The following is a 9,901-nucleotide window of genomic DNA, read 5'->3' as shown; positions in this document are numbered from 1 at the left end:
CTTAAAAAGTGCTGTGCTGAAGGGCCCCACTGCTTTTTAGTTTACCCTTGAAAATTGGGGTGTTTTACCTTAAAAAGTGCTGTGTGCTGAAGGGGCCCTTATAGTAGTAATGTATTTAAGTGTGTGAATAAAGACACATTAATGAAATTACAACCACTAAACATGAATGTTTATAGAATTTTATGAAAACTGAGGAGCGTTATCGTTGACTTGTGTCTCTGGGTCTGTAGACAATTCCACGACTCTTCATTTCTCTTATTATGCCTGCAGGAAGTCGCCCCGATACCGATATCGCATACACTCCTTTACAAAATCGATCTAAAAAAGATAAAAGTAGAATGAAATCAAAGTGTAGGTATTTTTACTTGCTTATCCTTTGCCATTTACAAACCCAACTGTCATCAGGACTCATGGCAGCAATCATTCTGAAACAAAGTACTATTTGGCTTCAAAAATTTTACAAAAAGAATCGGACAGCGTTCGTTTTAACGAAGAAAATTAAAATTATGGATGTAAATATAACCTCACTTATGACAGTAGCAATAATTATAAATGCACTTTTGACAACTTACCCATCAAAATTAGAACTTGTGCAGTCGTATACGTTATCACGATTTCCCTTCATGCGAAGAAAATCGCAGTTATCACAGCCTTCATATTCGAACTGGTCAAAAGACTACAAAAAGTAAGGTTAACAACTTACAGGTTACGAGTTTTAGATTTTAGATGATTTACCTTTATTAATGAGCACACTAAACAAGCTCGGAGTCCTCTCAAATCTTTGGGAATAGTTTCAAGCGTCATGGTTTTAAATTTAAATTTTGTTGTTGCAAAAAACAACGCTTAACAGCTTTCACCGAAACGAAAAACGTTACCAATCACCATAAACATAAACGTCATAGACGGGAAAACGGGTTCACTGGTTCATCTTTCGGGATTGCCAATCGAATATGATTAAAATTACCAGACAAGGGAAGATTTATGTTATGTGTATGTTTTTATTTTACTCTTTAATTGATAAATAAGTCAATTCGAACGCAAAGATAAACTTTTACTCTTCGAAGAACCAAAAAATGAAACACACTTGTTATTTGTTTTTAATAAATCATGATTTTCCTCATTCCTAGTTTTATATTTTACTTTGGCAAACCTGCTTATTAAACTGTCAATCAGAACGTAGCTCGTAGCTTCTGTTTTGAATTTTATTATTGACTTTATTAGTTGTGATAGTGTTGTTTTTTTGTAAGAATGACCAAAAAGCGCAAATTTTCGACAAACCTCAGCCCCATAAAAGTTGAAGTAAAAGAAGAAAATGTCCTCGGGAACGACTACTTGATGGCGAAAGGACGACTCAAAGGTGTTCTCAAACAGCTCACCGAAAAAAGCGATTCCGACAGTGACTCCTCAGACGAGAGACACTCAAAATAGTAACTACGAAACGCACCCCATTTTAGTTATCTATATTGCATTTTTTTAAGTGATAGTCGCAAACGAAAAGGCGACACAGTCCCAGCTCCATATCGGCACACATATGTGATGAAACTGTTTGATCGCAGTGTCGATTTGGCCAGATTCGAGGAAGACACGCCTCTGTATCCGATCTGCAGGGCTTGGATGCAGAATCAACCGAGAAATCCGCAATCAATAGTCAAGTGAGTCAAAATTCCATCATTTTAATCAAGAATACATTTTTTTTTGTCAGGCGTCGACTCTCGTCCCCTGAAGCAAATGACGTGTCTTGGAATGCAAACATGATGTCTGATATACACAGACTGCCGCCACCCCTAGGGTCAGTGCAGAGTAGAGTCCCATCACCTCTACCTGAACAATTGGAACAAAACAAAGACAATATTAATTTGAACTATGTAAGTATTTCAATCCCTGGTGTGGCGATTTTTATTCCAATTTTTGTAGGATGAGTGCGCCCCAGTTCCTAAAGACACTCTCATCAGAAACCACTTGCAAAGGTGGGTCAAGGTTAAAAAGAAATGGATTGAAACTGCAGCCAAGAATGAAGAAAGGTACCACATGAGCACCCAAATTCTTCAAACTGTTTACAACAAGTAAAAACGTTTTTGAAAAAATATATTTGTCTAATTTTTGTGTGTTTTAGGGCGCAAGAAGCAATGGAATAGTCTTTATATTAATAGTTTATTATAGAATCAGGGCAATTGCTTGTTTACACTTGCGGAATAATATTGCTGATCCAAGAAATTTTCCACTTTATTCTCCCCATCATCCTTCCCGTCTCTCTTCCAGTTCACCCCCAAAAAATCTCGCCCTTGTTACGAATCGCTCCTGGACACAACCACGACGCCCTATTGATACCATACTTTTTCATATTCGTGTAAAAAGAAATCTCTTGGGGTGCTTTCTGAGACTTGAAATGCAAATTCAAGTGTAGCTGGACGACCGCAAGATTCACTTCGTCAAGGTAAGACAACATCTTTTCATAACACTCAAAACTTTGTCTGTCTTCCGGTGTCAAGTTTGGCAGCAGTTTGACCACGAGCAACACATCTGCAACTGATTTGTTGCAAGTGAGTAACAAATAGTACAATTGGTACATCTCTGGACTGGTCTTGTAAAAGTGAGGCAATAATTTTTTCAAATTGTTTGCAAAAACTTCTGTGATTGTTTCGCCGTATTTCGCCAGCAAGTTGTTGTGCAGTTGGATTATTGCAACGCTGAGGGAGTTGGGAGTTTGATTTTTCAACTTCACGAGAGCTAGTGTGACCCACTCTTCGAAAGTTTCATTCTGCGGGAAAATCCGTTGAAATCGCGAGACAAACTCTTCAATCAAGCGTGTGTCAGTTTGCGGTCGCCCCATATAGGTGGTGAAAAAAGTGTGGATGAAATTGTAGATTCTTTTACTTGAAAATTCCGGCGCCATTTTGTATTTTTGCAAAGAGCTGAAAACAACATCGAATCTGTCAGGCGATTGACCATCGATCAAGTACTGACTGACGATTCTATCAATCTCTCCACCAAAACCCTGACTGTCGATCACTTGGACCAACAACTCCGACTTCAGTTCTAAAATCGTCTCTGGTCGCACGCTCTTCAGAAACATTCTCTTGTATTTGGCGTGACTTTGTTGCAAAATCTCCCAAAGTATCTCAAAATACTGAGATCTGTACAATCTCGGAACGGGTTTGTTAATCACTAGCTTCAACACTGTTTCATTCTCTTTGTTGAGATGACACAACTTGCTCCTGAACAGTAGCCACGCTTCTTCCGACGGATTTCTCAAGAAGTATTTGAAAGTGATGTTGACCGATTGGTCCAACTCGCAAAATCTCAAATCCTTGAGAACGGTATCGACGTCTAGGAGCGCAGAAGTCAAGTAAAATCCGTGCTTTTTGACCGATACAGCTTTGCGATTCTTCAAATCGTCGAGATAACTCCCGATTTGATTCGTCGGAGTTTTATAGAAAGCACTGTACAGAGAACTGATACAAGAAGGGAGATAATCGCCACTGCAGAACTGCAAAATCACCCGCAAGCTTGTTTCCTTGAGGGGTATATTTTTTAAACTCCTGAGAAGTGTCTGCTGGATGCGGAACCGCTGGCTCGACTCCTGACTTTCCAAATCTACAACGAACGAAGTCGGTCTGTACGACTCCAGTAATGTTAAAAAGTCTGGAGGTGGCATCAGAAGCGGGAGACAGTTTGCTAGTTTGAACTCCTGGTTGGTCAGTCTAGAAGTGCAAAATTCGACAGTCTCCCGATCGATGTTCAAGTGAGTGTAGCACTTGAGACGAGTCCACATCTTTCTGTCTTTGTTCATTTCTTTAGTTTTTAGACAGAATGTGAGGAACGTTGTGAGATGTTGGGCGACTAGGTCGGGCCTGTGCGTTAGGAACCACCTCGCGGAGAACGGAGTCGCCAGTTGGACATTCTTCCAAAACAACTGTCTCAACTCTTCGATCTCATCGTTTCTGTGTTCTGTACAGACCACGATTTGCACAGCTTCGGCAAGCAACTTCGCTTCTATATTTTTCCCGTCAACCAGAGCACTCCTCACGGACTTCATCAGTCGAGGAAAATCGAACACACTGATGGCAATTTTGTACTTCTTGCAAGCCACCAGCAATTTGCAATCCAGTTCTTCGCAGCCGTTTGTGGCCACCACTGGTGCCAACTCGACCAAACTCAACAAAAACGTCTTGCGAGCTGATTCCGATTTGATGTAGGACACGCTGTTGACGTTGAACTTATTCTTTTTGAAGAAGTGCAAAACTTCGTCGGTGATCGGTCTGCTGCATCTCAAAAGAAACTCCACGTATTTGAGGAACAGGTGAGTGCTGTTGTAGCCGAAAATGTTGCGCAAGTCGACTCGTTCAGTGAGCTTCCTGATCTCGATCCAATGCTCCTCGCTCAGCTTGTCGAAGTCGCACTTTTTGGACACCAGAGTGACCACCAGTTTCAACTGAACTTCAGTGCTGTCATTTTTGAAGCGTTGGTTTACGTACTTGCTCACTTCCAAGAGGGTGGCGTAGTCGTCGTTCATGAGGCACGACTCCACCACGAACGCGACGAGGATGGCTCTGTCGTAGGAGTACTTCGTAAAATTCATCCGCTCTTTGATGGCGGTGAAGCAGTGGTCCGGACGGTAATATATTAAATATCTCCCGGAGTCACCGTATGTTTTTTTTGCAAGTTGTTCTCTTTCGTCGGGATCGGAAATCATTCCCAAGATGTACTCGTCTATCAAGCTGGGACTATCTTGCAGTTTCGTCGCGTAGAGCTGATTGTACGTGCTCACCATCAGCTCGTATTGCCTCCGTTTTGGATAGTACTTCAACAATTTACTACTCTCGGCACTCGGCGAGTCGTCGATCTTCAAAGGGAATAACTTAAGGTAGACTTGTCTGAAATCCGGTCCCAGTTTCCGCACCAGACGAGCCGGGTTCAAATTCTTCACGTATTCTTCTGGTCGCGCAACGATTTCGTCTCTCTTCGTCGAGACAATCTTCTTCGTCACTCTCTTGCCCAGCTTGACTTTGAAGTTGTACCTCCGGTACAAATCCTGGTACATCTCCAAGTTTTTCTCGGCGATGTACTTAAAAATAGGATTGTGATCCATGAATTTTTTATTACCTTCATATTTTCGCCTCTCTTCCAAATAGGTACAGATCAGATTTGGATTTTTGTCATAGAGCAGCTTCAACTGATTGGGCCAAAGTCTCACCTGGTACACACTCAATACTTGTTCGATTTTAGCGACGCTGCAGCAAGTCAGAATGTTTGTGGCCATGGAAATCCCATATGATTTGAGTAGGGCATCAAAGACTTCATCGCCGCGTGTTTCGTCGAGAATTGGGACCATTCTCTTCAAAATCTTCAGTCTCAAGCTGTAACTGAGCGTGGGTAAGGTTTGGGTGACGAAAGCCGTTCCAATTTCGCTGAAAGCTGTCTGGAAGAACCAGTCCTGTTTGGCTACTCGACTGATGATTATGTCGTCACCTTTCAAGAATTCCCGCAACAGTTCGTTGTAGCGACGGTGGTGTATTAAAAATTCGACGAAAAACAAACGTTCCAGGTGCGTTTGGGGTTGCAATTGTGACGTCAAAGAGTCGAGGAGGGGCTGGTTTGTCTGGAACTCGGGGGTGTCGCGGAGGAGTCGGTACAGATTCTTTTTCTTTTCGGCGACCGTCACACCCTGTAGATTGTGAAATTCAGCGATAAATCTCGCCACATAGTCCTCCATCGCCGGGGTGTTGTCCATAACTAGGTCCATAACCTCACTTTTGTGATATGAGGATGTTAAAAAAATAAAATATGATCGTTTCGACGTACCGTAAGAGCACAGTATGTAAGAGCTTCTGTTCGACTTGTTAATTAGACTGATTGTTGATTTAATTTTTTGGTGATAATGACATCTTCACAGACCCATTCCAATGAAACGCACAATCATAACCTATAAACATTTATAATAATGTAACTTCTGTTCTTGTTGGGAATGGGAATTATTCTTTGGGTTCTTGACGTTCAAATTCGACGTAAGTGGCGTGTACTAGGTATTCCCAAATTAAATTCTTTGGAATCCTATTTGTTCGATCAAGGAGAACAACCAAGAACAACTTCCCCTACTTTGTTAAGTAACATTTTTTTGGATCTCTACTTTCTGATTTCTATGATACCTAACTCCCTAATTGAGAAATGTACTGACATCTCAGGGCTGAGCAAGTAGACCCGACATGGACCAACAAGCAAGTACTTTTATAATGTATTCAACAATAAAAATATATTTACGTTTAGAAAGCTATTACAGCGGTTGTTGCTGTTTTAAGTATAAATGTAAGTGCATCTGCACGGTTTCGTCGTCCACTTGCTTCAAACAGTCTAACGCTTTGTTGTAAAACTCAACACATCTTTTGAACGTCGGACGAGAACGCGGCAACAAAGATAGTACCAGGAGTACATCTTCGACACTCTCCTTGTAGTCGAGCAGCGTGCAGTAAAACTCAAACACGTCACTCTCCTCTGGATAAAACTTGGGCAAAGCTTTTTCCAGGCAACTGGCAAAAGTCGTCAACGTGAGCTTTCCGTACGTGGCCATTAAACGATTGTTCAAGTCCACGACGCTCTTGCACAGATCGGACCCGTTGCGACTTTTGAACACCATCAGCGAGATGATGACAAACTCTTCGAAAGCTTCTACCGGAGGGAAGATTTCGTGGAAACCCGAGGCGAATCTCGTCACCAGACTCCCGTCGGCACTGTCCCACTCCATGTATTCCTCGAATACCGCCACCACCAGTTTGTTCAGTTTGTCTCTGCAGTCGCGCGCCCTCAGCGACCACTGCTTCTCCTTGAAATTGCGCAAAATGTCGAAAGCCACCCCGAACTTATGGTCGTGGGGGCAGAAAATAAGGTAGCGGGCGAAGATCAACTCCGACTTCTTCCACGTGAGGAACTCGTCTTTCACCGCGTCGAAAAACTGAGGTGTCAGTTGTCCAACTGTCTCTTTTTGCAACTTGTCCAAAAGCACTTGAGTGAACCTGTTCTTCTTTTCGCGGAAGATCGTGAACACCGCCTCGAAGTACACGGTCTTGTAGAGTGTGGGTGCGGGCTTGTTCACCAGTACAATACTGGTAAAGTGGTCCTTGTTGTCGACTTTCGCCAACTTACTTTTGAGAATCTCCCAACACGCTTGCGACGGATTTTTGACGAAGTACCGGTAAGTCATAACTATGGACTGAGACAAACGGCACGACTTCAAAGACTCGAGTACCGTGGACTCGTCTTGTGTCACGCAGACAAAGTAAAATCCGTGTTTCTTGACCGAAACCGCTCCAGTATTGCACAATTTGTCTAAAATCGGTTTAAGCCGAATCAAGGGAATGCGATACAAGCAACTGTGAAGCGGACTAAGACATGACGCTACATAGTCGTCACTGCAAAACTGCATAATGACATGTGTCGCGCTTTCGGGTTCGTTCGTCTTAACCAGATTCTTGAGCAAATACCTCTGGAGCTGAAATTGAGCGTCGTAAACGTTCACAGTCGGAGTCGTCGGTTTGTACGTCTGCACCAGTCTGATGAAGTCTTGCGGTGACATCAGCACCGACAGAGGTTCAGCTAGACTATTTTTCCGGTCGAAATCTTTATCTGTTAGTTTACTGGTGCAATACTCGATCAGCTTTTGATCGATTCCTAAGTGAGTGTAACACTTGATGATTCTCCAGATCCGTTTAGTTCCTCTAAAGTCGAACTTGCGAAAATTTTCGACAACCGAGACTCTGATGAGTGTATCAACGTGTTGCAGCACTACTTCCGGTCGATGTTCCAAAAACCAGACGATTGTGTCAACACTAGCGAACCGGTCGAGGTTGTCCCAATAGAGTCGAGTCAGCTGTTCAACCTTTTCGTTTCTGTTTTTAGTGCAAATTATGCGTTCCACCGCAGACCCAACTGTGCGCCTGCCGGCCTGGTCCGCGTGATTCAGTGCATATTCGAGGGACTGTAATAGTCTGGGGTGGTCAAAAATCGAGATTTTTCCATCTGGATGACGCGAGTTGTAGTTGTGGCAAACCTCAATCAAGCCTACGTCAATCTTTTCAATTGGCGCGTTCTTTTTGACAATTCGAGGCGCTATTTTCATCAAGTTTAACAAAACATGTCTCTCGGAAACTGGATTGATGTGTTTCAAGTTGTCCAATTGCTGGAACCAGTGAAAATTTGCTAACAAATTTACCATCTCCTCTTCGGTCAAGGTCCCGTTCTTATGCGCAAATTCCAGATATTGGTAGACATGGTAGGCCTGGAATTGGTTGAACCGATCCGGGGACCCCACTTTGGCAAATATCTGCTTTATGTAAGTCCAGTGTGTTTCAGTAAAAGCTTGAAGGACACGACGATACTGCGGCAGCGCTATTACTTGTAGGAACTTATTATGTACCGATTTGTCGTCATTTTTGAAACGATTGCACAGCAACTGGAGGACTGTGATCAGCGCCTCCAAGTCTTCGTTTATGAGGCAGGTCTTGGTCATAAGAGAAATGTTCTCAACTCTCTCTGTAAGTTGACTGAACACGTTCAGTTTTTGTTTGATGATGTCAATGCAAGTCTGAGCTTTGAGATACTTCGTCCAATGATATTCACTGCCGTGGTCCAGTTTCTGGCGCACCAACTTCTCGCGCTCATCGACGTCGGCCATCATTTCAAAAACGTAATCGGTGATCTGTTGATGGTGACTTTCCAACTGGTCGTAAAAAATTTGATTGAACGTGTCTCTGAACAAGGCAAACCGGCGCCTTTTGGGGTAATACTTCAAGAGTTTATCCATATGGCTCCACCCCCTAAACGACAATGTCGGACACTTCGGGAACAGTTTGAAGCATACGTGTCGAAAATCTTGGCCCAAAGTCCTCACCATACGTGCCCCGTTCAAGGTAGTGACGAACAACTCTGGCTTAGCTATGACGCAGTCTTTCTTACATCTTATAAAATTTTTTGTGGTTCGTTTTCCTAACCGACAATATTTAAGCTTGTACTTTTCTTGTAATATGCAAAACATGTCCGGATTTTTGGTAGCAATGAAGAAAAAAATTGGGTCCCTCTCCAAAAAATTCACGTTCCCCTCGTACCTCACCCTCTCCTCTAAATAAATGTAGATCAAGTCTGGACTTTTGTTGTAGAGCACTTTCAACTGACTCGTCCACAATTTTATAGGATGACTTTTCAACACTTGCTCGATCTTGGCGCAGCTGCAACTCGTGAGGATACTCGTCGCAACGAAAACTCCGTACCGGTTGCGAAGGGCGTCGAAAATCGCGTCGCTGTCTTCCTCGTCCAGAATCAGGGGTAGTTTATTCAGGATTTTCAGTCGAACATTGTGGCTCAGCGTTGGCAGGAAGTGGTCGACGAAATGGGGACCCTCTTCTCGAAAGACCCTCTCGAAAAACCAAGTGTGCTTTGATATTTTACTGAGGACGACATCGTCTCCTTTGAAGAATTCTTTAGACAATTCCTCAAACCGGTGGTAGTAGATTAAGAATTCAACGAGAAAGAGGCGCTCTAGGTGATTTCTGGCTGTCAATTGTGACGTCACAGCATCTGAGAGTGTTTTGTTTTGGTGAAGTGACTGATTCTTTTGGAAGAGTTGAAACAGACTTTTCTTTTTTTCGCCACGCGTTGTTCCATTCAAGTTATGAAATTCCGCAACGAACGCCTCCGCTTCTTTCATGTTTCTATGACAAAACAAAACGCAATAGTGAGGTTATAATTAAGACGAGCTGATGATAATTACCTGTTTTGCATTGACCTCGTTACCAATCAGTGACTCACAACACAACTACTATTGACAGATTGCGGCAACGGACCAATCCACCAATCGCAATCGCTAACATGCCGCGATCGTCGAGTCGAGTGGGGTGTTCATAAACATAACCTC

General features: G+C 42.9%; 4 protein-coding genes across 5 annotated transcripts; 1 reads left to right on the top strand and 3 right to left on the bottom strand.

Annotated features, from left to right (window-relative positions):
- Positions 1 to 84: 84 nt before the first annotated feature.
- Positions 85 to 925, bottom strand: LOC138138745 (transcription elongation factor SPT4-like). The gene is made up of 4 exons (XM_069058754.1): positions 736 to 925; positions 573 to 676; positions 370 to 425; positions 85 to 318 (listed from the first exon to the last, which is right to left on the bottom strand). The coding sequence occupies exons 1-4, from the start codon at positions 802 to 804 to the stop codon at positions 200 to 202; spliced, it is 348 nt and encodes a 115-aa protein (XP_068914855.1). The 5' UTR covers positions 805 to 925; the 3' UTR covers positions 85 to 199.
- A 211-nt stretch (positions 926 to 1,136) lies between these two features.
- mip40 (Myb-interacting protein 40) lies at positions 1,137 to 2,214 on the top strand. 2 transcript variants are annotated; one of them, XM_069058753.1, is made up of 5 exons: positions 1,137 to 1,427; positions 1,485 to 1,652; positions 1,703 to 1,865; positions 1,915 to 2,063; positions 2,114 to 2,214. In XM_069058753.1, exons 1-5 carry the CDS (start codon positions 1,249 to 1,251, stop codon positions 2,133 to 2,135), a joined length of 681 nt encoding a protein of 226 aa, XP_068914854.1. In that variant the 5' UTR covers positions 1,137 to 1,248; the 3' UTR covers positions 2,136 to 2,214. The 2 variants fall into 2 exon arrangements, with proteins under 2 accessions (XP_068914854.1, XP_068914853.1); XM_069058752.1 differs by having other exon boundaries at positions 1,149 to 1,427; positions 1,479 to 1,652.
- LOC138138739 (uncharacterized) lies at positions 2,133 to 6,080 on the bottom strand. The gene is made up of 2 exons (XM_069058747.1): positions 5,803 to 6,080; positions 2,133 to 5,750 (listed from the first exon to the last, which is right to left on the bottom strand). Exon 2 carries the CDS (start codon positions 5,741 to 5,743, stop codon positions 2,261 to 2,263), a length of 3,483 nt encoding a protein of 1,160 aa, XP_068914848.1. The 5' UTR covers positions 5,744 to 5,750; positions 5,803 to 6,080; the 3' UTR covers positions 2,133 to 2,260.
- A 155-nt stretch (positions 6,081 to 6,235) lies between these two features.
- LOC138138740 (uncharacterized) lies at positions 6,236 to 9,898 on the bottom strand. The gene is made up of 2 exons (XM_069058748.1): positions 9,758 to 9,898; positions 6,236 to 9,698 (listed from the first exon to the last, which is right to left on the bottom strand). Exons 1-2 carry the CDS (start codon positions 9,766 to 9,768, stop codon positions 6,272 to 6,274), a joined length of 3,438 nt encoding a protein of 1,145 aa, XP_068914849.1. The 5' UTR covers positions 9,769 to 9,898; the 3' UTR covers positions 6,236 to 6,271.
- Between the last annotated feature and the right edge of the window lie 3 nt (positions 9,899 to 9,901).

Source organism: Tenebrio molitor, chromosome 9 (genome assembly GCF_963966145.1).
Source record: "Tenebrio molitor chromosome 9, icTenMoli1.1, whole genome shotgun sequence".
NCBI classification, from domain to species: Eukaryota; Metazoa; Arthropoda; class Insecta; order Coleoptera; family Tenebrionidae; genus Tenebrio; species Tenebrio molitor.
The sequence above is the reverse complement of the archived record's forward strand: the minus strand, read 5'-3'. Positions and strand labels throughout refer to the sequence as shown.

Bases quoted from the DNA above. Each gene is read 5' to 3' on its own strand.
- LOC138138745 (XM_069058754.1), bottom strand. From the start codon at position 804: ATGACGCTTGAAACTATTCCCAAAGATTTGAGAGGACTCCGAGCTTGT. The intron at 677-735 runs GTAAATCATCTA...TACTTTTTGTAG, and splicing joins TAGTGTGCTCATTAATAAAG to TCTTTTGACCAGTTCGAATA. The intron at 319-369 runs GCAAGTAAAAAT...TATCTTTTTTAG, and splicing joins TTGTAAATGGCAAAGGATAA to ATCGATTTTGTAAAGGAGTG.
- mip40 (XM_069058752.1), top strand. From the start codon at position 1,249: ATGACCAAAAAGCGCAAATTTTCGACAAACCTCAGCCCCATAAAAGTT. The intron at 1,653-1,702 runs GTGAGTCAAAAT...TTTTTTTGTCAG, and splicing joins AATCCGCAATCAATAGTCAA to GCGTCGACTCTCGTCCCCTG. The intron at 1,866-1,914 runs GTAAGTATTTCA...CAATTTTTGTAG, and splicing joins ACAATATTAATTTGAACTAT to GATGAGTGCGCCCCAGTTCC.
- LOC138138739 (XM_069058747.1), bottom strand. From the start codon at position 5,743: ATGGACCTAGTTATGGACAACACCCCGGCGATGGAGGACTATGTGGCG.